The 25,318-nt window shown below is 41.6% G+C and overlaps 1 protein-coding gene across 1 annotated transcript in view; it reads left to right on the top strand.

The window, feature by feature from the left end:
- UVSSA (UV stimulated scaffold protein A) overlaps positions 1-25,062 on the top strand; it is a 101,895-nt gene extending 76,833 nt beyond the window's left edge. Inside the window, exons 11-14 of the mRNA XM_020992249.2 lie at positions 7,458-7,641; positions 10,561-10,672; positions 21,702-21,891; positions 23,986-25,062. Of these exons, the coding sequence (XP_020847908.1) occupies positions 7,458-7,641; positions 10,561-10,672; positions 21,702-21,891; positions 23,986-24,079 (580 nt within the window). The 3' untranslated portion in view covers positions 24,080-25,062. The remainder of the gene's footprint in view (positions 1-7,457; positions 7,642-10,560; positions 10,673-21,701; positions 21,892-23,985) is intronic.
- The last annotated feature ends 256 nt before the right edge of the window (positions 25,063-25,318 follow it).

Below are 25,318 nucleotides of genomic sequence, written 5' to 3'. Positions count from 1 at the left end.
TAGGACAGGATTTTTTTTAGTTAGAAGGAGTACATTGTATATTTCAATATATGTAAATTTATTGTAAGTCAGCTCAATACACAGTTACAGGTGATTATTGTTCTTGTCCATCCCCCTCCCCCTCAACTGAACATAAGGTGGCATCTGCCTGTACAACAGATGGTTGTGAGGGACAAGGTCTGATGGGAATACACGTGTGTGAGTTGTCTTTAGGAACAAAACCACTGCAAGGCAGAAAAGGTCACTGCCTGTCTTCTGACTATAAATAAACGTACACACACACACACACACACACACACACACACACACCCCTAGGCAGCACAGCATAATGTCTCTGCCTCTCTAGGCATGCAAGTTATTGTGTTTGGGTGTAGACCCAAGGTGTAGCAGCTTGCCCAAGCGCACACCCAGGTGGTGCCCAGGCTAATCACAAGTCCATTGTTTTTCCCCTCCTGCCAAGTTGTCTCCATGTGATTTTGTGCAGCATTTCTTAAACTGTGGGTCAAGAGTGGAAAAGGTTTAAGAAGCTCTGATTTAGTGCACAGGGTACTGGACTTTGAGGCCATAAGACCTAGGCTCATACTCTGCCTTGGACATTTAATAGCTGTATTAGGTAGACCTCACTAGGCCTCAGTTTCCTGATCTGTAAAATGGGGAGCATGGAATTCAGTGATCTCTAAGGTCCTTTTCCAGCTCTGAATCTATGATCCTGTGATCTGGATGGGAATATATAAATGGAACAAATACTCTAGATTCTTATTTTTAACTAATTAGTGGTAATAGTATAACAGGGTACCATGGATAGAATGGGCTTTAAGTCAGACTCATCTTTCTGAGGTCAAATCCGGCCTTAGACATTAGCTGTGTGACTCTCGACAGGTCACTTAACCCTGTTTGCCTCAGTTTCCTCATCTGTAAAATGAGCTGGAAAAGGAAATGACAAACCACTCCAGTATCTTTGCCAAGAAAACCCCAAATGGGTTCACAAAGAGTTGGACAGAACTGAAAACAACTGAACAACAAAAAACAACATAACAAGTTCTAAAAGACCTATGGAGAAAATGTAGAATGTTAATGTAGACATGTTAATGGTGGGGGCAGCTAGGTGGTGCAGTGAATAGAGCACCAGCTTTGAAGTCAGGAGGACCCGAGTCCAAATCCGGCCTCAGACCAAACACTTGGCATTTACTAGCTGTGTGACCCTGGACAAGTCCCTTAACCCCAATTGCCTTAAAAAAAAAAAGAAAGAAAGAACAGAAATGTTTATGGCCCTAGGGAAGAAGGAAGAATCTATACATTTAAAAAAAAACCAAATAAAAGGATAAAAAGAACATTGAACTTTGTGGCTTACTGTCTCTGGGAAAGGGCAGTGGTGCCTGAGGTCGCATGCACTCGCCTCCCTGGTGTTCTACTAGGTGTCTTCACTTTTATTAGAGCGGTTCTCTGAGCAGACTGGACACCTTTTGTCTTTCTTCTTCGAGAATAAGTGCCTAGAGATATGCAGGCCCAGAATAAGCCGAAGCAGAAAGCTTTGGGGGCCATTATTTTTGTGGCTGAGAGCTTGTTCAGTATTTCAAAAAGTTGAGAAGCGTGTGAAAATTTTGCTTTTGAAATAGTCAGTAAAATGTTTAAGATCTTGCTACCTGACCTTTACTCCCCCAAATGATTTCCTAGAACTACGTAGTGGAAATATTTGTGTACCAAATTCCTTATGGCAACCACTGCACCCAAATCAGACAATGTGTGTCCCTTTCTCAGGTAGCCCCTACCACATGATCCAGCTAAAACCAAGGGGTTTTTTTTTGCTTTTTTGAGACTCTCCATGACTCTGTTCTTACAAATACTGGTGAAAGGAGAGTAGAAAACTTCAGATGCCTTTAAGGTCAGCAGCAGCACACAAGAGGCATTGGTCTTTCTTTGGAAATACTCCTCCCAAGTCAGCACCAGCACTGTGTGCACATAGCATGCTGTGCAGATGCACGAGTCCATCTATCACCTAACACTGGCCTTGGGAGGTGTGTAGTGTGTTACTTTCCTGGGGTCGCATCTTACATTTCTAAAGGGTTTTCTACTTTTCCGATCAAATATGTGATCTCATGTGGTCTCATGACAGTCATGTGAGGGGAGCACAAGGGCAGGGGTAAACAGTTTAGCCAAACTAACCAAGACAGCAACCAAGCCCGATATGATATGCAGTGTATCTAGAGAGCTGCTGGTTCTCTGTTTCTGTAAAGAAGGGAAGGAGGTGCCTTCTCCTGTCTCTTCTTTGAGGCCAGGCTCAGTCATGATAATTTCACAGTTTGATTTGGGTTTTGTTGTTGTTCTTTCCATTTTCATTTTTTAAAATCCATTGATATCTTGTTTATATCTCGCCTGCATTTCCCAGGGTGTACTTCTCTCCCTCTCTCAGAGAACCAAAGAGTCAACAAGAGAAGGTGGTGGTGGCAGGGGAAAGTTCAGCAAAACCCACCGAGATAGTGAGCATTGACATTATATGCAGTGTTGCACTCCTGTAGCCAGAGAAGCCAGGCGAGGCGCCTCCTTGCATCTCTCCTTTGGGGCCAAGCTTAGTTAGCGTGATGTCTTTGAATTTGGTTTTGATTGTTTTCGTGGTGTTGTTTCCATTTACATGGTTGTAGTCTTTGTGTGTGTTATTTTCCTGATTCTGCTTGCTTCATTTTTCGTCAGTTCATGTTAGTCTTCCCATGCTTCTCTGTATTCTGTCTCCTCATATGCTAAATGGGCTAATGCTAGCACCTATCTCACAGGTTTGTTGTGAGGATCAAATGAGATAATGTACAAAGCACTTTGCAAACCTTAAAGAGCTATGTCGATGTGTGCTATTTTTATTATTCTGCCTATTCATAATTTCTTACAAAGCGGTAATATTCCATTACTTCATGTATCACTTTTTGTTTGGGCATTCCCTAATCCATAGGTCCCTGATTTGTTTCCGGTCTTTGCTACTATAGAAAAAGGCTTATATAAATACTTTGGTGTATATGAGACCTTTTTATTTATCATTGACCTCCTTGGTACGTATGCCTAACAGTGAACTCTCTGAGCCAAAGGGTATAGACATTTTAGTCATTTTCTCGGCATAATTCCTAATTGCTTTCCAGAATGGTTGGGCCAGTTCACAGCACCACCAAGAATGCTTTCATGTGCACATTTTCCCACAGACCGTCTCACATTGTTTCATCTTTTGTTGTTTTTACAATTTGAAGGGCATGAGGTGAAACTCTAGAGTAGACCCATATTATTTATAACATCTTTATCCTTAAAATTAACTAGCTTTGTAAAGAGTGGTAAAAGATAAATATTACCTAACATATTCAGAATAATAGACTAAATGTTATCTATAATTCTTTAGTTTGATATATTGCTGCTCTGCCCCGAATTGCCATTTTCCCCTGTCACTTCAACATTTCTTACACTATTACATTTCTAATAATAACCCCTTTGGTATGTTGTACCCCTTTTGGAGATTGTCAAGCTCCATAAGAACCCAGACTGTCTTATCTAGACTTGATATTTCCTTCAGCAACTGTTTTTGCAGGCAGTGACTTGGTTTGGTAGAGAGATTCATGAACTTTGATTGGATTCAGGAAACCTGGGTATGAATCCTAACTCTGACATTGACTGGCTATTAATCCTGGGCAAGTCAGTTATCTTTTTTTGAGCCTCAGTTTCCTCATCTGTAAAATGAGGATCATCTCACATAGTCTGTATCACAGAGTGATTATAAGGAAAATGCCTCGTAAACCTGGAATTACTTTGAGAATGTACTCTCAGGGCCTGGTAGTATTACAGTGTACATAACAGTAGGAGCATAAGTGTTGGGTGAGTTGGATTGTAATTGTAACTGTACCCCAGGAACCATTCTTTGTTCCTGTATCTTTTTACGCTTAATGTATCTGGATTGTAGACGAGAGGATCATATGTCTGCTTCATAATAACTCACAGTTACATGGCATTCTGTGGATCTGTTGCCATATTGCTCTGTAGGAGACCATGTACGTAAGTCTGACCTCATAAAGTGAAGAGCACCCAGAATGTGAGCCTGAAGGATCCAGGTTTGAATTCCAGCTTTGCTGTTAGCTGCTGGTGTGGTACTGGGCAGGTCAGCTTACCATGACAAGCCTCAGTTTGGCCATCTGTAAAATTAGGGCTTTGGACTAGGAGGTCTCAAATTCTTAGGGTCCTGTGAAAGTCTAGCTCATGAAGTGCTGGACCAGGAGGTTGGATTCTGCCTCTGTATAAGTTCAATGTTCATCCTATAATACATATTATAACATACTGTGTTGTAGATTATACTAGAAGTTAAACATTTATACTATAAAGCTTATTACCTTATGCTGGATTTTCATTATAGGGACTTAGCATAGGGAACTTCCAAGTCAGAAAACTCCCTCTAACAGTGTAGGGTGGTATCATTTCTACAATATATAGTTGCTGTTGCCTAGAGCACTGAGAGGTTAAATAACTTGCCCAAGGTCACACAGCCCTTATGTGTCAGAGGCAGGATTCAAACCTATGTCTTTCCAGCTCTTAGGCCAGCTCTCTGTCTCCTATCAGGGCTGCCTCTTTTTACTAGGCCACGATATATTTCTCCTTTTCTTTCTGTGTTTTCAAGACCACCGTCACGAAGCATTATGGTTCATTGCCTTTCATATTTTTCTCGTTAAGAGATTATTAGACACAGAAGCAGCTTTCCACTGCCAAGGCTGCTTCTCTCTTGGCCTCTAAACTAAGCCAGCCTTTTAAAGCCTTTAGGATGGTTAAATTTTCACAAAGGTCTTGAGGAATATTTGCCCATGAGATTAGCCAAACTGTCTTGAAGCTCTAACTTGCATTGCAAATTAATTTTTCAAATCCTTAGTGAAATCAGATGCATCTACCAATGGTTTGATGAATTGTTGGGTATTTGTTCTCCCCACTAAAACTAAGGGCAGATAGTGACTTCCCAGCCTACAGAGACGCCAGGCCGGCACGCATGCTTGAGATTACAGAGTATTGGCCAAGCCTTTGACTTAGCCCAGAACAGAAGCATGTTGTAGCCCCATAGCAAGCACTGGACCATGAAGGAGGCCTTCTTAGGGATTCACTCAAGTCTGGACTTTGGTTTGTATTACTCTGAAAGTTAACAGTTCCTTGATTTCTATCCATTGTCAAAAGAACCAGAAGAGAGAAAGATGGCATAGTGGAAAATCAGAAAACTGAGGTTTGTATCTTGGCTGTTATTTGCTGTGTGAACTTGGGCAACTCAGTTTACCACATTGGGCCTAAGTTCACCTGTCCATAAAATGAAAGGATTAGACTGGATCCCCAAGCTCTCTCTTAGCTGTGACATTCTGTGGTTCTGGATATAGTGGTATAGTTGGCTTTCTGCAGTATGTGGGATAGTGCATCTAGCACAGAGTATGGTGGTCATCCCATTTCTATCTTTAGATTATCCAACATTTGGTTAATCAACACCATTCCAGAAAACCCACTGTGTTCTTTTTCAGGTTCCAGGTGCCAGGATGATCAAATTAGTATATGTTAGCTTAGCCATATTACTGAGATGGAGTGTAAGACAGTTGGATTATGTTTAAATGTACCGGGATCCTTGTGATGAACAATAGAACTTTGGTTTCCCTTTCATTATAGTTGGGCCTGAATCCTCATTTAGGAACAGTGGAGCAAAAGAACTCATTTAGGAACCAAGAGGGGCCTTCGAACGTGGAACATCAGGACTGGGAGAGATCTTAGAACATGGAACATCAGGGACTGGGGGGGAGAACCTTAGAACATGGATCATTAGAAGTAGGAGTGGGATCTTAGAACGTGGAACATCCAAGCTAGACTATAGCTTAGAGATTATTTAGTCTGAATCTCTCATTGGCAATAGGAGGGATCTGGGATTTCCCTGAAAGAGAACAGGACATGTTGTAGGTCACACACAGTGAATTGATGGTTGAGTTAAGACCACAGCCCCAGCCTTCCAGCTCCCAGACCAGTGCTTGTTCCATCATGGTCGTCTGCCTTGAGGACCTATGTCCTTCCTGCTCTCTTCTCTGGTCTAGGAGAAACAAAGCCTGTTTGAGTTAGGAGAGTGTTAGATCTCCCTTGTTCCCTTACACCACTTCATAGGAGTTTTCCCCCAGGGTTAACTCAAAAAGTACCTGGTGGGTACTTCATGTAGTTCCTCTAGTACAGGAAGAGAATTGGGGCAATTGAAGTTTTCCTGAAGAAGGCTGTGTATGAGTTGCTGCCTGTGACATTCTGGCTTTGCTTTTATCTGACTCCCAGGGCATTTCTGAAGTCATAACAGTAATAGCAATAACAATAATGACGGCTCATGTTTCTGGAGCACTTTAAGGTTTACAGAGTTCATCAGTAAAGAATCTAGTATTCTAATCTTTGTTCTCCCTCTAATTCATCGTCTGACCTGGGACAAATCACTTTTCCTCTCTGAGCCTCAGTTCCCTCCGGGGAGCATTCAATTTCAGGTGTTTTTTTTTGTTGTTCTTTCCATTTACATTATTTTGTCATCATGCATGTTGTTTTCCTGGTTCTGTTTCCTTTGCTTTTCTGTATTCCTCATATTTGTCTTTTCTCACAGCACAATAATATTCCATTACATTCATGTACCACAGCTTGTTTAGCTGTTCTCCAATCAGTGACATCTACTTTGTTTCCAATTCTTTGCTTCTACAAAAAAAAATGCTGCTATACATATTTTTGTGCATATTTGGTAGACTTTTCTCTTTATTGTTGACCACCTTGGGGCATATGCTTATCAGTGGAATCTCTGGATCAAAGGGTATGGATGTTTCAGGTACTTTCTTTGTATAAATTTCAAAAAGCTTTCCGGAATGTTGGACTAATTCACAATTTCACCAACAGTACAGTATGTCTGTCTTGCCACAAGATTGACTATTCCTATCTTTTATCAACTCTGCTAATTTTCTGGGTGTAAGATGAAACCTTAGTGTTGCTTTGATTTTCATTTCTCTTATTAGTAATTTGGAGCACCATTCATAGGGTCATTTATAGTTTGCAATTCTTTTGAGAACTGTGTCTTCATATCTTTAAGTCGTTTATTTATTGGGGAATAGCTTTTGGTCTGTTCTGCTGGTTCTGTTAGTTGCCTATATATCTTTGATATTAGACTCCTATCAAAGATTTTTGGTGCAAAGATTTTTTTTATAGTTGATCATTTATCTTGTTTCTTAGTTGTATTAATTTTGTTTGTGAAAAATTTCATGTAATCAAACTGTATTTAATTATTTTATCTTTAGTAATTACATCTATCTCTTGTTTGGTCAATGTAGCTGTGAAAGGTACCTGATTTGGTCTCCTAAAAAGCAAAACAAAAACCAGGATGTACCCACAGAGAGTTTGGAACTCTGGAGTGATTTGAAAAAAGTATGTTTTTATGTGTAACACTATCTCCCTTGTTGATTTCACAGATTTGGTTCCGAGCATCGGTTCTGGAAACCAAATGAGACAGAAGAGGAAGTGGAAAGTACAGAAATTGCTGAGATGTTGAAGAGCCGCTACATCACCTTTGCTGGCAAGTTTGAGCCTGTGAAGCACAAGTGTGGGGCCCTGATGCCCAACGGGAGCCTTTGTGAGAGGCAGGATCGGCTGAAGGTGCGCCCAGGGCCAGGAGGGCTCGGCTTTTAGCTTTTTCCAGGGGAAAGGGGGACCTAAGAAGGAGGATAAGAGAGGATTGGGATATGGTAGGATAAAAAGGGAAAGAAGGAGAGAAAGAAAAGAGAGTTACTGAAGCACCTTTTTTTTTTAAATGGAAAGAACAGAAGGAAGGCCAGACCAGCAGGACAGCTTTAAAAGCTATAAGTAGGTTGTAGTATATGCTTAAAAAGCAAGCTGGTCATAGTAGAGACCTTTACTTCTCATGTACAATCTTTTTTGTTGTTGTTGTTCTTTGCATATATATTGTGTTTAATAAAACAATATTAAAGATATGCAGAGAGATCATCATCACTAGGAAACAGAAAATGAATCAATTATCCCAAGCTTACTCTGCTGGCAGAGGCTCAGGGTTGATTTTATACAAAGACAGAAAACTCCAGTTCTTAGTAACCCATCCTCATCTTTCTCTATCATCATCATTACGGGATCATCATCACTTGGGTCTCCCTCTTCTCTTCTTTATTCCTCTCACCTGCTCTCCAGGGAAGGATAACCTAATTTCATATGGATATGAATGTAGGAAAAAGGGAAGAATCCAGGATTTTTCCTGAAGGCTACACCCACTTAGGAACTACTTTCTTGGGATAGAAGCAGTTTGACTAATGTTGCAGAAAACAAAAGAGATCTCATGGAGCAGTAGAAGTCTGTCCAGCATAAAAAACTATAATGCCTGGAGCATCCTCCATGCAATGCCTGGGAGTCAAGCCTATATAAATCATGTTATTTTAATGATGCTTTTTCACTTGTTCTGAGAGGTGGATTGTGTTAAATATTTTAAATGATGGGGAAGAGGGCTGCTCTTAAATTAGCTTAAAAGAAACCTTGTATGTGATAGTGAGAATAGAATTATGGAAACATGCTGAAGAAGAAAGAGAATTGGGTTTGGAGTCCAAAGACATAGATTCTAATTCTTCCTCTTCTACTTAGTAATTATGTGCCCTTGGGCAAGTCCCTTACCCTTGCTGGGCCATGGTTTCCTTAACTATAAAATGGAGATGGGAGGAGAATGACAAAGAAAAGGAAACTTAGATCATCTCTACGGTCCCTTCCAACTATAAAATCTGTGATCCTGTAATCTGGTCCTATTCTTCCAAATAAGCGCTAGTCTTTACTTTCCTTTCAGAATCTCAGAGAGGAGGATTTTGATGCAGGAAAAGTCCCTTCTGAAACTCCTGACTTCTATCTTCTCATATAACTGGTCACTTGTAAAAGCATTAACAATGCTTGCTTGCTTGCTTGCTTGCTTGCTTGCTTCCTTCCTTCCTTCCTTCCTTCCTTCCTTCCTTCCTTCCTCTCTCTCTCTCTCTCTCTCTCTCTCTCTCTCCTCCTCTCTCTCTTTCTTTCTTTCTTTTTCTTCCTTCCTTCCTTCTTTCCTTTCTAGGGAAAGTATGAAGAAGTTTTGGTAGCACATGAATTTTTAGCCTTGTAATCTCAAACAAATTCTGAGATTTTAATTTCCTATGCCAAATTAGTCATTTCTTTCCAGAGGTCCTAGATCAGAAATAATTTTGTAACATGGCATGAAGGAAAGAGCGCTGAGCTTGCAGCCAGAAGATCTGGGTCTCCTGCCCAAGGTTAATCTGTCCCTTTTCTAGCTTGTCTGGCACTTCAGGCCACATGGAAGAGTGGAGAGAAGGCTGCATTGGGAGTCAGAGGAGCAGAGTTTAATTGTGACTCAAGCAAGTCACATTATTTTTCTGGCCTTCACTTTTTTGAGGAGATATATGATCCTGTGAGCTTGGGTGTCTCTGGGCCTTAGTTTGCTCAACCATAATATGAGAGGGTTGGACTAGTGGTTCTCTTGGCTTCCTTGGAACTCTTAACAGCCGTGATGTCTTTATAGAATTTGAACTTCTTGATTTCAGGAGTGGGAATTTCTTACCTATCAACATGGGAGCAGTGAGTCACAAATCACATTTTTGTAGCACTTTTATGGTTTACGAAGCATTTTCCTCAGGACATACCAGGAGATAGGTAGTACAAGTGAAATTATTACCTTATTTTATTTTTTAATCTATAATTTTATTTGATTTTATTTTTAATTAGCAAATCATCATCATCATCATCCATAAGCATATATTAAGTTGCTACTATGTGCCAGGCCCTGTGCTAAGCCCTGGGAATACAAAGAAAGGCACAGACTTGGTCTTTGCCCTCAAGGAGCTCACATTCTAATGGGGGAGATAACATGCAAACAATTATGTACATGTCTGATATATACTGGAGAGTGGAAAAATCATCTCGTTGAAGATGAGATTTGAACTGAGTCCTGAGGAGAACCAGAGAAGCCAGGAGGCAGAATTGAAGAGGGGAAGCATGCTAGGTATGAGGGACAGCCAATGAAAAGGCATTTATTTTCTCTGGCTCCCACCCTCTCTCCCCAACTTGAAAGAAAAAAAGAAGAGAAAAACCCTGTAACAAATATTCTGAGTGAAGTAAACCAAATCCCCACATCATTTGTGTCCAGAAATGTATGTCCCATTCCACGTCTTTAATCCATCTTCTCTCTGGTAGGAGATGAGTAGCTTAGATCATCATCAGTCCTCTGTAATCATGGATGGTCATTCCGTTGGTCAGAATTCTTCAGTCTATCAGATGTGTTTGTTTACTCCTATTTTACAGATGAGAAAAATGAGGCCCAGATTGGGTAAGTGCCTTGCCCAAGTGGTCACCTAGCTAATAAGTGTCTGAACCAGAATTCAAACCCAAGAGTCCTAACTTCAGGTCTAACTCACCTTCCACTAAACCATACTTCCTCTCCCTAAGTGTTCCTGGCCTTCCAGCATGGATGGGAGGCTGTTGTAGACATGGCTTTTTCCCTCCTTGATCCAAACCCTTTTTATTTTTTCTTACTAGTGCCCATTCCATGGGAAAATCATTCCCCGGGATGAGTGTGGAAATCCTATCAACCCAGAAGACAAAGCCAGAGAGGAAAAGAAGAAATTTGAGAAGCAAGCACAGCACCCAGGTGGGTCTCAGGTGGAAGAAAGTGAAATGGGGTTTCCAGGAGGGAGAAGGACCGGTTACGGTGGACATGTTTCCATTAAAACCTGATAAAGAGGGAACAGCCGACTCCCATGTAAATGGCAAACCCTGTCCTCCCCTCAGTCATTACCATCCTAACGGTAGCCCTTCCTCCCTTCCCTCCTCCTCCTCTGGCACTTGGTGCTCTTACCATAAAGCTTGTGGTTTCAGAAGTAGAGAAAGGGAAGGAATTGGGGAAAGCGGGAACAACATAGAGAAACTAATACTGAGAAAATTCCCAGGCAGGCTTGATCTACCCATTGCTCCCAGATAACCTGTTTGAAATTCTACTAATCGGAGATTTGAATTAACCACATGGCCTCATTTAAAAATTCAGGTGCCTTTGGAAATATTAAGTGACCATCAGTCATTCACACCTTAGTGTAAATTAGCTCAATAAACTTTCCTTTTTTCCTAAGAACTTAACTGATAGCTTCACTGAGGTTTGATTGTGGTTGGAAAGGAGAGGGCACTGAAAAGTGACAGCTGGTATATGTGGAATTATACAAGAGGATTCCAAAGATAACCTTCCCCTATTTCAGAATTTTGCCTAGAGCTCTGTGCTGTCCTCCCTCCTCCCTCCTATGAGGACCTTGCTTTCTGCCCTCCTGCTGCCACATAACCCAACTTAGTCTTGTAGTTCCATTTTAGTGCTAGTTAGCTACTTCAGTGATTCTGTAGGTATGGCTCCCCCCTCAGTTTTCTCTAATTCCAACCCTAGCAGGCTTTAGCAGATGGTTTTCCTAAGTTGGCTGTGGACCAAAAACATTGCTTGGTGGCCAACTCTCTAAGGGTGAACTTCTCCCCCTGTATCTGGGCTCCTCCTAGATGGTGGATGTATGGCCCATTATCAGCTTGTACTTGGAGGCTTTCCAGCTTGGGTACCACTTGACAAAGCTTGTGTTTTTCTGGCCCAGTCTTTTTTTTTTTTGGCAGGTGGGGTTAAGTGACTTGCCCAGGGTCACAGAGCTAGTAAGTGTTAAGTGTTTGGCCTGAGGTCAGATTTGAACTCAGGTCCTCCTGACTTCAGGGCCGGTGCTCTATCCACTGCACCACCTAGCTGCCCCAGGCCCAGTCTTTGAGAGCCCATAGTAATTTCCATGTCACAATGAGCCATTGGAGGAAGACTTCAGTGAAGGGCTTTTTGGACTGGGCTAGTTCCAGAGGACAGAACTAGGGGCAGAGGGCAGAAGTTGTAGAGAGGAAGATTTTGGCTTAATGCAAAGAAAAACTTTCTAGCACTGTGGTTGTCCCAAAGATATATATATATATATATATACACACACACACACACACACACACACACACACACACACACACACACACACACACACACACACACACACACACACACACACACACACACACACACATGTTGTTTATAGCTCTGGGAAACAGTGGGCTCCCCTTCGTTGTGGAGGGTGAAGTTCAGATAGAGATTGTATGACACTTGTCAGTCATCTTGTACAAGAGATTGTTGTTCAGGAATGGGTTGTACTTGATGCCTCAGAGAGTCCTTTTTAGTTCTGTGATTTCTTGTTATAAACATTTCATCAGACATAGGTTGGACTAGCTAGCCTCTTAGATTCTGTGATTATGTGCCCCTTTCTAGCAATGGAAAAATGGGCCCTGAGTTCCCAACCACTGACTTAGAAATAAGCTTTTGGAACTCAGGAACTCCATCAGTTTGAGGCAGACTGGTATGTGCTTTCATGAGAAGTATTAGGATTGATTACATGATATTTCTATGTAAGGAAGATACATATTGTGGAAGGTCTCCTGCTTCCTAGATTGATTTAATTATTAAACATGTGAACCTTTCTGTTCTGGTTCCAGTTTCATAGTGCTATTGAATATAAAACATGAGTATATCCTTCACTTTCTGGAAACAGTCTCATTTTTCCTTGAAGACTGGGTCACTTTCATTTGCTTGTGCGTATCCATGTTCTATACATCCTCCCTCTCTCTCTCTCTCTCTCTCTCTCTCTCTCTCTCTCTCTCTCTCTCTCTCTCTCTCTCTCTCTCTCTCTCCCCCCTTCCCTCTTTCTCCCCCCTCTCTCCCTGTCCCTCTCTTTCTCTCTTTCTTTCTTCTTCTCTCCCGTTCTCCTTCAGAACCCTTCCTCTGACACCTAATTGTGTTATGGACATTCTCAAAGGCTATTTCAGTACAGTCAGCTTCTAATACCTTCTGTCAAGCGAGACAGACCTTGAGCACAGCCCAGTGATGGACTCTTGTCTAAGGACCAGCTGAGCTAAGTGTAGGGAGTCTTACTTGTCACCAGATGGTTGGTCACAGGGTGATGCATTTTTCAGCCACTTCATGAATTCATGAAGACCATCTATCTCCTAGAGAAGTTATGATCTGCATTGGTGGAGAGAAGCCCACCAGTGGGGATTCACAGATCCTTAAAGGATTAAAGTTTTTGTTTTTTTGATGAAGCAGTTGAGTGAGGCAAGAGAAGTTAATTGACTTAGCCATAGTACTTACTTAGAAACTAACCTCATTTCTTCCCAGTGAGACACATTATCTCTTAGCCCGCCTGTGTCAAATAGAGTTCCACCCATTCTGAAGTGATTTTTAAACTGGCAATTGGTTCAGCCATTAACCATCCTGGAGACAGGTTTTCAGAGGATGAACAATAACAATAATGAGCCATTGTGAAATGTTGACTAATTCCCAGCAAATGAAGTTCTAAATCCTTCGTCTGGCTCAAAGGGGAGATAGCCCCATGGCTGCTTGCGGAGACCATGCAGGTAAGAATGTGCAGTTAGGAGAAAGACTTCTTGCATTTGGCTTCTTAGCAAGTGGTCAGAGGTAATAAAATTAGAGTTTTCAAAAACCTGAAGAATATATTTCAACTTGGAATCACAAAGCACAGAGCCGGGAGGGTTGTTAGGACAAAGAACAGAGCACTAGGGCTAGAAGGGATCCAGGGATCACTTTAGTCCAAACACAGGGTCGTTAAACTGGACTTCCCTGAATAGGGTCATCAAAAGCAAGTCAGCCTTTAACTGCCTTGCCTTCTGAAGACTGTTTTCTAGCCAGTAAATATTGAGCTTAAATCACATTAAATTGGTGAGTGTTAACTCAGTTTCTTTTGAAAGTATAGCTAAATACATGTTACAAGGGTTTTGTTTCATTTCTTTTTTTTCCCCCAAAGGGTGGAAGAAGTAGAAGGGAGAGAAAGTAGATTTTTGTTAATTGAAAAAAATTAATTTTTTTTTAAAGAGAGAAAATGCAGCTAAGTTGATGTGCTACTAGGTATGATAAAATGCACTTGTATTCATTAGGTGCTCGGAAACCAGAACGTTGGGCTCCTACCCTCTTTTAAATGCACAGGCTTGGTGCCTGAGTTGCTCTTTAGTACAGCCTTATCATGTGAGATAATCTTTCCTGCTGTTGGACACTTGGGAAGTATCCTTCCTCGCCCTCGTCAGCATCAGAGACCATTAAAGGGAGGCAGTGGGTTGTTGTTGAGTCATTTCAGTTGTGCCCACTCTTTGTGACTTCATCGGGGATTTTTTTGACAAGGATCCTGGAGTGGTTTGCCATTTCCTTCTCTAGCTCATTTTACAGATGAGGAAACTGAGGCAAACAAGGTGAAGTGACTTGCCTGGAGTCACACAGCTAGTTTAAGATTTGAATTCAGGAAGATGAATTATACATACTCTGCCACCTAAGATTGAGAGTCAGAGGGCCTGGGTGTGACTCCAAGCTTTGCTCTTTATAGCCAGTGGGACCTTGAATAAGTCCCTTCCTTTTCCTGGACCTCAGTTTCCTCATCTGGAAAATGAAGGGTTTGTACTAGACAGATTTTAAGGATGCTTTCATCACTAAGTCCTAAGAATATACTTATTAAGCGTTCTGTGGGAGTCCAGGTCCGCCGCCTTATGCTCTAGGTAATACCAACAAATGCCACAGATTAATGGGGTTCAGAGATAGAAGAGACCTTTGAGATCATCTGGCTGAACTCCCTCACTCTGTACATGAGGAGCCCGAGGCCCAAGCAGATCCCTGGACCTGCCTGAGATCACACAGGCAGTTAAGGAATAGAGCCAAAATTCGAACCCCAGGCTTAGGACTCCAAACATGCTCTTCTCCTACCATCACCTTGTGTACTTATGGATGTCATGTCCCCATTCACTGGTTTTTAACCTCTGTGTGCCTCAGTTTCTTTGGTTGTAAAATGGGGATATTCATAACACCTGCCTTAGAAGATATCATGGAGATAAAATGCGATAATATTCCTATGAAGAGCTTAGAACAGTGACTGGTACTTAGTAGGCACTACAGAAATACTTCTTGCCTTGCCTTGCCTTCTTCAGTTCTGTGTTAATGCTTCTAAGTTCATAAGATGTTATTTCCCCTGTTTGTCTATCTTAGTGTGTAATAAGAGTTCAATCTTTATTTTATTGGAAGAATTTTTCCAAAGGAAAAAATTACACATTTGGAACATGATCTTAGCACTGCTTCCTTTGCTCTGGGCTCCTTTGGAAGAGAAATTACATTTTCAACCTCAGGTGATATAACGTTGAGGAAAAGCAATAATGAATACACTGGGAGAATAATAGAGTTCATGGGAGTACCCGGCCCAGGTTTTTTGAGCAACAGTGCCACTCTCTGCTTTTTATTTGTCATAATTAGTGACTGCTGTGGGTGTATGGGGATTCTTGGTCTAAAATATGAGATTTTAACTAAGTGCCCAGAAATGGTCTGTGAAACCCCAGGCCTGAAACAATGCCCTGTGAGGGATTACACTGACCCTGCTAATCTGCCGCGTTCATCCTTCCCCAATAGTGCGCACAGGGCAGCAAATTAAGTGCCTATTTTTTGTGTCAACCCTGAAGAGTATCTGGTTTTTCAGCCCTTAGTGACTTGTTAACAAACAGGTATCAGGACAAGCGAGGAAGGCAGGCCTCTGGCCAGTCAGATGTGAAATAGCATCTCTTTACTAACTACAGTATTGATTCCCGCCTACCCTTGCAAACTGTGTAATTTTCTTTTCCCGGCTGCTAAACTCAGTAACAATGTATGAAGAGCTTTAGGGGCCCATCAATGCTCAAAAAGGCTGCTCTTCCCTGCCAGTCTATTGATTTTTTTCAAAGGCTTTTAAATTGCTCCTTCATTTTACTCCAATGCTCATTTCGTCTCTACTGGATGCGGGCATTTTTTCGTTGTGTTTAAACAATTGCTCCATTCACTGGGTTCTTAAACTGTGACGCCTTCTTATTACTGGGAGATAAACTGTTTAGACAGTTTTCCTTAATCTTGGATTAATCGTTCCTGTATCTGAATTGTGCTCCCCCGTATTCCTTCACTTCAGAAAAATAAACTTGGCGAAGTCTTCTTATCTGTCAAATGTATGTGTTGTATTCCCCAGGGTGTTTCTTTTCTTAACTTTTGCTTCACAGCTTCATTTTCTTTCTCCTTCTATCTCTGTGTTTAAGTCTGACTCTTAATTTTACACATTTAGCCACGTGCACTTATGGTTTTAATGCTGGTCCAATGACAGTGCCTGGAGAAAGGCCAGGTCTGTTCTCAGCATGCATTCATTTTTACTTCCATTCAATTTAACAAACATTTATTAAGCGCCTACTCCACACTCAGAGGGCTGGGAAGTTATTGAAAGCTAATGTTTTACATCAGGAGCTAATAAGTTGATAATATTTATCTCCTGGTCCATTTCAAACTGTGCCCAGACTTATGGGGGTTTTCTTGGAGTTGTTTAGCGTTGGGCAGGATGGATGTGGCGTGATTTGAGATTTGTTTTGCTCTTATAGATTGTATGGGACAACAGGGAGAGATTTCTTCTCCTACCTCTGGTAGTTGTAATCTCTTCTTCTTTCCTCGGTGGCATATGGATCTCAGGGGGCCATATGTTTGTAGCTTAGAACAAATGTATATTTAAATTGATTGGGTAGGTAGGATGTTGTTTAAGGGAATGAAAATCCTGCTTTTCAAATATGTATTGATTGTGTCCACCAGGCATCCTCTTTCTCTACAGAGCCTTGCCTGGTAGAAGTTAGCTATCTTTAGGTTAAAGTGGGGAAAAAGGTTATCTTTACTGAGACTTCCTTCCACCAACCTCCTTTGGCCTGGTTCTGCTTAGCCTGGTGATAGGCACTGGGATATCTCACCATCCTGAAGCTCAGTGTCTAGGAGTGACCATATCAATTGACTATTTTTACTGCAATGGCCAATCATTTCAGTCAAATAAATAGACAACTCAGCTTCCACTCCCTCAATAAAGCCTTCCCTTAGCTGTGCTTTGTTCTCATCTGTGTCATAATTATTCTCCTACTAGATTGTAAGCTCTTTGAGGCAAGGCCTGAATTTTTTTTCATCTCTGCATTCCCAGCCCGAAACAACTGCAAAAATATTTAAATACTTTAAAAGATTTGGGGATTTCATTGGTATGGATGCACTCAACTTCATCTGTATAATATATAATCTCTTTATGTATGCCCTCTACCTCCCATATAAGGTCTTTCCTGATCTTCCCATCTGTGACCATCTTTACTAATGTCCTGATCTATATCTGGCCACTGGACTCAGATGGTCCTGGAGGAGAAAGTAAGGCTGGTGACTTTTCACAGCCCTCCCTCACTTAAATCCAGTTCACTTGCAAGTCATAGCTTTGCCTTCCCAATGCCATGGTGCTCTTTGGGAACTAAAGATAAACAATAATAACAACCACCTGATCTTCCCACTCCCAACAAAATTCCCTTGCATTTATTTGCACGTATTTTGTAAATAGTTATCTGAATACACGTCGCCTCTTCTAATTGATTGTGAGTTCTTTAAGATCAGAGATGGTTTAATTTTTTTTCTCTGTATCTACAGTGCTTAGCACCATTCTAGGCACATAGCAGGTAGGCACTTAATAAATACTTGTAGATAGATCAATAATGTCTTTTCTGCCATTTCTTATATCCAAGTCATTTTGGGGTGTATACCTGCTTTTATCTTTCAAATCGTTTTGGGTAACAAACTACATATACTTGTTTTTATCTTTTCATTCACCTTTGGCATGATTCATAGTAAGTATTATATGTTTGAATATGACACGGTTAAAGACATAAATGGTATACTTATCAAATTATTTGCAAATGAAACAAAGCTGAGAGGGAGAGCTTGCAAGTTGAATGATAGAGTGAGGATTAAAAAAAATTTCAGCAGACTAGAATATAGATTGAATCTCATACAAGGAAACTGAATACAGGAATAATGTAAAGTCTTAAATTCAGTTTGCAGAATCGACTTAACAAGTCCAAAGGGGGAAAGCTTTGGCTAGACAATAGTTCATCTGAAAAAGATATGGGAATTTTAATGGACTGAAAGCTCGACATGAGTTGATAGTAGGATATGGCAGTCAAAACCCCACTAGTGCTGTAAGGGGGACACAGTGTCCAGCACTAGGAAGGTGATAATCCCACTGGCCTTTACCCTGGTCAGACCATATCAAGAGTATTGTATTTCATTCTGGGGGACATAATTATGGAGGGTTGTCTACAAACTGGAAAGCATCAGAGGGTGTCCAAGAATGATAGTCTAGCCTTGAGGATTGGATAAAGGAACTAGAGAATATTTGTGAGGGCAGAGGACAGAATGGCAATATTTGAGGGGTTACCATGTTGAAAAGTTTGCTCTGCTTCCAGAGAGCAAAACCAGGATCAGTGGGTTGAAGCTGCAGAAAGGCAGATTCAGATTTAAGATAGGGAAAATATCTGAATACTTAGAGCTATCCCTAAGTGGACTGGGCTGCCTAAAGATGGGATGCATTTCTTCTTTACTGGAGCTCTTCTCAAAAAGGTTGAGTAACCACTTGTTGAGGTTATTGAAGAAGAGTTTCAGGAATTTGTTGGGCTGGGTCACCTTTGAGATCCCTTCCAACTCTGTGATTCTGTGAACAATTAAATCTTTCCTTGCCTCAGTTTTCTTATCTGAAGCCCAAGGGACCATGACAACTTGTCACTGACCTTCCTCACTTGTGAGCTCATTACTACATGCGCTTAATTGGATCCATGAGGTCATCCGTGTGGCTTCTCCTCTCCCACAGGGTGGACTACAATCCATTCATAGCTTCTCATCCTGTGTGATTCATGTCTGTGTTCTCCCATTAGTTCTCCATTTTGCTTTTCGGAGATTGTGGCCTGTCATGACTCCTACAGCATCACTGGGAAGATTCCTAGTGTTTGAATAATGTGGTTTTGTTTCAGGGAGCAGCAGCTCAGAATTGTTGAGAGCACTGTGTACTTCCCCAATGAAATGCAGCCCCTTCCATTTTCCCTATTCGATTCATTCTACGTCTAGTCGATTGTCTATCTGGCATACCTTTCCAGGATATATGTACTGACAGACTAACTCAAAGCTGTTTGTCTGGACGTAGGCATTCTACATTCATTTTTTTTTCCTATGTGGCATATTGGACTGATCTCTTCTGGGTGATCATGGATCTTATTGAGGAAATGCTGCAGTATTCTGGGGCCTGCAGCAGTCATGCCAGTGTCATCTACAGAAAAGAGCATCTGGAAGACCTTACTGTCATAGGGAATCCTTCGTGCATTTAGACTGTATGCAAGATGGCATTGGCAGATGTCTGTAGGAAGCACATATTAACCTGCCTGGCCTTGACATTGATAATCAAAGGACTGTTGGATGGGAATCTTGTAATACCTTGATATATGAATGAGAAACAAGATGGTGGAAAAGAGCCTTTAAGGCTTCAGTTTCTTCCTACTCTGTCAATACTTTTTTTTTTTGCAGTCAACAAATAGTAGGATCTTATAGTTTCTATAGCTTTTAATCAATTGTGTGATTACTTTAAAGATGAAGTCTTAGGTAGAAATATATTTGTAATATATTCCTGTTTCTTGCTTTTATTTTCATCAGATATCTTCATACATGTGTAGATCATTCTCATAAAAATTTTAGAGATGAGAAAGTAGGCATATGAATAATTAACACCATCTTTATTATCTTTTTATTTGACAATAACATTCATGCTTTTTTTCCATTCATGTAGTATCTTCTGCTCTTTCAGATATCCTGAGTAAATTATTCCTCAATGTTTTCAAATTTGTGCCGACTCCAGCGTGGATTTCTTCTGAATGTACTAAGTTTATTCTGGCCACTTTTCCCGTCATTGTGTTCTTAGGTGTACTTTTCCTTTCTCATGTAGCACCTTAGAGAAGCGTTAGAACCTAGATGTGGTTCCACTGCCGTCACTGATGAAAATCATTTGTTATCGAAAAACTGACAGATCTGTTACATTTTCTACTTATTTGTTATCCTCTTTCAAAGTTGACTATAAGTATTCTTGAAATAACATGACCTCTTTCAGACTCATATCAAGCTTTTAAAGACTCATTCCCCCCACGCCCACTGTACTTTACTGTTTTATGAAATGATATTGTTTGTAATCTTCCACTATCTTCCTCTGTACTGTTTTGTATGATAAACTAATGTGGCCATTGGCTACTGTCTTTCCAGTTGACAAGGAGGTTGAGTATTTACTAGATGAGGCAAGTTCTGGTCTCTTTTAGCCTCATCATTATTTTAATTGCTTTGCATTGGTTAAACTTCCAATAGTGATAGTCTCTGTCAGTATCTTATTTTATCCATTTCCTGTTTTTTCAAAGTCAGCAGCTTATTGGAATATGGCAGGGTGAAGCTGTTGTAGTTGCCCATCGTATCTGCTTATCGTTATTTTTCTTCTAATTTGGAGTTGATCTTGACTTTTGTTATAATAAAACGGTTTCAGACTACATATAGCCCATTGCTTATAAATGATTCTTATGTTACTAATGGGTAATTTTCTGACTGTTAAGGTATAATCAATTTCATTCTGTTCTCACCATGTCTAGTACCTTTCACCTTTTTTATTATAGAAAGTATTAATGATATATAGGCATGAGGCTTCCGAGTAGTCTGTAAGCCTCTTGATCTCTTGTTTCTTAATCCTGAATCATATTTTCCAGCAAATTTTTTGCCTTCTTCCCCTGTGCCTTTCATTGAAGTCAACAAATGTGTGTGTGTGTGTGTGTGTGTGTGTGTACTTATACATTTGGAAGATCTTGTTGAATTCTTTGTTGAATTTCTTTCTTCATCCTTTGCAACAGATGTTAGCATAAAAATTGTAATTATCTTCATTCAAGATGAGATGATCATGTCTCATGAAATGACATTTCTTGTTGCCCTTGGGCATACTATGGAACTAATCCTGTCAACTCTTTTGTTAGCTCTTCAAGCTGTCCTTCCAGTTAGCTGTTTTCTGATTTCATATATGGCAAGAATGGAATCATTGACATTGTTCAGTTCCTGCAGTACGATTATAGACTAGGTGGTCATTGGACAAGGATCAGTCAACAAACAAATCTGTTATTAAGCACCTACTATGTGCTAGTAGTAAATATCACATTTAGAATACTAATGATTCAATTACTTTATAGATGGTCTAACACGTGTGTGATTCTTGGTGCTCTATGCCCACTTTTCTTTTCTTTTCTTTTTTCTTTTTTTTTTTAGGCAGTTGGGGTTAAGTGACTTGCCCAGGGTAAGTGTCAAGTGTTCGGTTCAGGGCCGGTGCTCTATCCACTGCACCACCTAGCTGCCCCTATATCCACTTTTCTTTGCCTCTGTCCCTGTAGGGACAGAGGAGGCTACACCTAATGTCTGTTTTGTAATTTTTTCTCTTTCCTGGGTTGCTAAAGGCTGAATAATTCGTTATCTAATAATGGCCATCCTCCTGGTAATGACTCACACAGCAGGTGCAGTCCTGTACTTGACCAAAGTAGGTCCATACTTGAAAGCCCTTCAGCTTGGTAGAGCCTGTCAGAAATTGTGCCCTGCTGAATGGCCTTAGTGAAGCCAGGATCACCTGTGCCACAATGAGGCTTTTTGGAGGCCTTTGGAATATAGAAGAAAAGTGAAAACAAAGTATTTTTCTAAAACACTTATTTCCTTTTAACAGAGTGGCAAGATGTGGAGTTTATGAAGGAAGTTGAAGCGGCTACTGGAGTGGACCTTGGCTCTGCCAGGTACAGTAAAAAAGCAACAGAGGGGAAAAGCAAAGGAAAGAAAAGGAAGTACCCAAACTTGACCGACCTGAGGCAGCAAGTCAATACGTCCCGAGCAAGGATTGGGAAAAAGGTGTTTGACAAGTAAGTGATGTCCCCTACCCGAAGCATGCTGAGCCGAGCCCCCAGTCTGCCAGAGAACCAACTCCCCTAGCAACTCTAAGGATTCGCTTTCCCCTTCTCCAACTAGATTTAGAAAGACATATCACAGATGAGCTGCAGCTGTAGGTTCTCCCTTTTCAAGGAGTTTATTTCAGAATATTTACCATTTACTGATGAAGAGCCTGGCATAGTGCAAAGAGCCTTAGACTTGGAGGCAAAAGACCTGGGTTTACATGGTGGTGAGAATACTTTGTTCCTCCAGGGGATTCACAGTCTCATCATTGTGGTTAGTTGTTGCCCTGGCACATGCCATAACCATTCATCCACCCTTTCTTATCGATGGAGAGACTGATAGAGCAGTTACTAAGCATTTACAATGTGTCAGGCAATAGGCTAAGCACTTGGGATTCAAATGAAGCCAAGAAGATGGTCTCTACCCTCAACAAGCTCACGTTCTGATGGGGGAGGACCGCAGGGGACTGGAAGCAGAAGCTGTTGGGTGGGAGTTGTCAGAGCAGAATTTGAAAGCCTTTCCAGGGGATCAAGGCAGATGATGAGAGAATGTGAGTGAGGTGAAGGGTGGTCTCATTGAGGGAGTTACCTGTCAGGAGAGCAGGACATTGGGGCGGAGGCTTCTCCAGGAAGCAAGGTGGCAGGCAAGGAGGGGGAAGAGGTGAAAGAGGAGGGCATGCCTGGGCTGGGTGCTCCTTGTCTAGGCCCTCCACGGAAAATCTGCCTTCCTCTAGTTCTGGACCACTTCCTCAATACCCAGGCAGAACTGTAGCATTGTACCTGTTACTTTTGCTCCTGCGTCATGACCTAAACTTCCTTTTCCAGATAAACCGATGATATCTGCCCTGCCAACCTCAGGGCTGTTGTGGGTGTACAATGCCACCTGTTGGGCTGGTGCCCGTCTAGGGAAGGTGGAGCCATGCACCAAGAACAGTGTGATACTGGAGTGGGATAAATAAAATGTGAACTTGTTTATTCCTGTTCATAAGGCCTTGCTAAATGAAAACTATTTGCATATCACAAGAGCTAATTTTGTTAACCTGACAAATTTGTTCTACCTGTCCCTCCCTCAATTTTTCTGCAAACCTTCTTAAGCATTCTTTCATGACTCAGGCATCATAGTTTAATGGAGAGAGCAGCAGACTAGAAGTCAAGATGCCCGGGTCTAAGCCATGGCTCTGCTGCTGATGTCCTGTAGGACCTAAGCCTTTGTCAGAGGCAGGGCTCAGAATGGCTGGCCTCTTAGGGAAGACCCTTCCAGCACTTAGCATTCCAGGCATCTGCTACTCTCTGCTCAGACTGTGAGGTATCACTGTCAAGTCCTGAAACAAGCTTCATAACAAGCAGCCCACAGGTCAGCTGCCCGCTCCAGAGCAGACCCTTGTTTGGGTTGGGAATGTCTTCCGTGGGCTTGCCAGTGCAAGGTACAGGAGCTCAGATGCATCCGTGGGTGTGGCCAGAGAACTCTGACTCTGGTCATTGCCCTCCTTACTTGAGACCCAAAGCAGCTTCACAAAGTGTGACCACCTTTACCAGGCTGAGCTCTGGTTGAGTCATGATCCTTCCCAGAAATTAAAGTGACCCTCAGAGGAGGAAGTTTTGTCCCCTACCTCCTCCTCCTCTTTGCATGGAGGAGATGCCTGTATTGCTGAGTATGAAGGCCATTCCCCTAGAATAGTTCAGATGCTGGGGCAGTGATGGCAGCCTCAGTGAAAAAATGCATGACCTCCCACAGATACCTCATAGGGAGGAGGTGGCCCTTATGTGGACATTTGAGAGGCAGTGGGATGGAATGCATAGGGTTCTAGTTTTGGTGTCAGGGAACTCTGGCTTCAAATCCTGCCTCAGACACTAGTCATTTGACTGGGCCAGTCATTTAACCTCTCTGTGCCTCAGTTTCTACATCTGTGGCATGAAGAAATTGGATTGGATGGCCTCTTGGGCCATCCCAACCCTCAGTCTATGATTTTATGATTGTTACCCCCTCCATCTGTCTCCTATATCTGCTCAATGTGTTCTATGACTGACTCTTCTGGGTGACTTCCTTTTTTTTTTTTTTGGCAGAGGGGCGATGAAACGGGTGATAAAGGCTATGAATCGTATGGACCAGAAGAAGCACGAGAAGTTTGCCAACCAGTTTAACTACGCATTAAATTAAGTTGTTTCCAAACCGATCCCTGGGGAGAGGCCACAACATTCATGGGACTGGAACTAAGTGTTGGTGGAACCTACCAAGATCTCGTGGTGTCTCACACCACGTGGGTTCTGGCCTGCCTCCCCAGCCATCTGTTAACTCTTTGAGATTTGATAATGAACATGGTTTTTAGCAATAACACCAGGGCCAGACACGACTGTGTGTATTGAACATCAGCTGGTGACTACTTGGATATGACAGTAAACATAATGAGCTCTGTGGAATGTCCTGTACGTGTTCTGATTTAAATTCTGGGGGCTTTTGCTTGCTCATGGGGTGATGCAGTCGACTCCCCCAGTCTCTGGGGCCTGGGCTGGTCTGTTAAGCTCCATGAGTGTGCGGATGCCCTTTGATGTCAGCACCCAGCTGAAGCTCTTTAAATCCTGCCCCCCGCATTGGGTACAGTCCCTGGTGCTACCCCATGCTTGCGCTATGCCAGGCATGGCATGGAGAGGGACTGCCTGCTTTTAAAGGAAGGGGTACACTGGAAGGGAATTAGACTATGGCTGGGGAGAAATGAATTTGTATTATATTACATAGGACCACATTTGTCACTGTGATGTTCTTTGTAACTTTCCTGAGCCTTACATGAGTTTTAAATTATTGTTTGTAATAATAATTATTAGTATTAACTATTATAATTAAAACTATTGTTAACATGATTTTCTCATTGTTATGTAATGCATAGAAAGTCCTCTTTGGCAGCGTAATGTTGTAGAATGAGTCATGGAAGGCAGGAGATTTGGGTTCAAGACCAGCTCTACAACTAACTTACTATATGATCTTGAATAAGTTACTTCCCTTCTGTGGGCCTGAGTTTCCCCATCTGTGAAATGAGGGGACTTGATGGTCTCTTCAAATCCCTTCTACTTCTGTCATCCTGTGTGAGGAAAGTGCTCTGTAAACCTTAACCAGGGAAATACAAATTGTTATTTTTTGTGGTGTTATTCTATCTTTTCTTTCTTTTAAATTGTCTGTGCTTCTGGAGCCCTTAGAGACAGGGAAAAAGAACTTTTTGTTGCCACTTACACTGGCTCAGAAGGACTCTGCTGTCCCCAAATTAAATGGTAACTAGGGAGAGTGCTGACCTGTGAAACAAGAGACTTGATCCCAATGCTTATTAGCTATGAGACCACAGGCTCTGCGCCTTAGGCTCCTCATCTTTAAATGTAGATGATACCTATACTCAAACGGTAAACCACA

Source organism: Phascolarctos cinereus, unplaced genomic scaffold (assembly GCF_003287225.1).
Source record: "Phascolarctos cinereus isolate Bilbo 61053 unplaced genomic scaffold, phaCin_HiC Scaffold_9;HRSCAF=440, whole genome shotgun sequence".
NCBI classification, from domain to species: domain Eukaryota; kingdom Metazoa; phylum Chordata; class Mammalia; order Diprotodontia; family Phascolarctidae; genus Phascolarctos; species Phascolarctos cinereus.
This window is presented reverse-complemented; position numbering and strand designations above follow the sequence as displayed.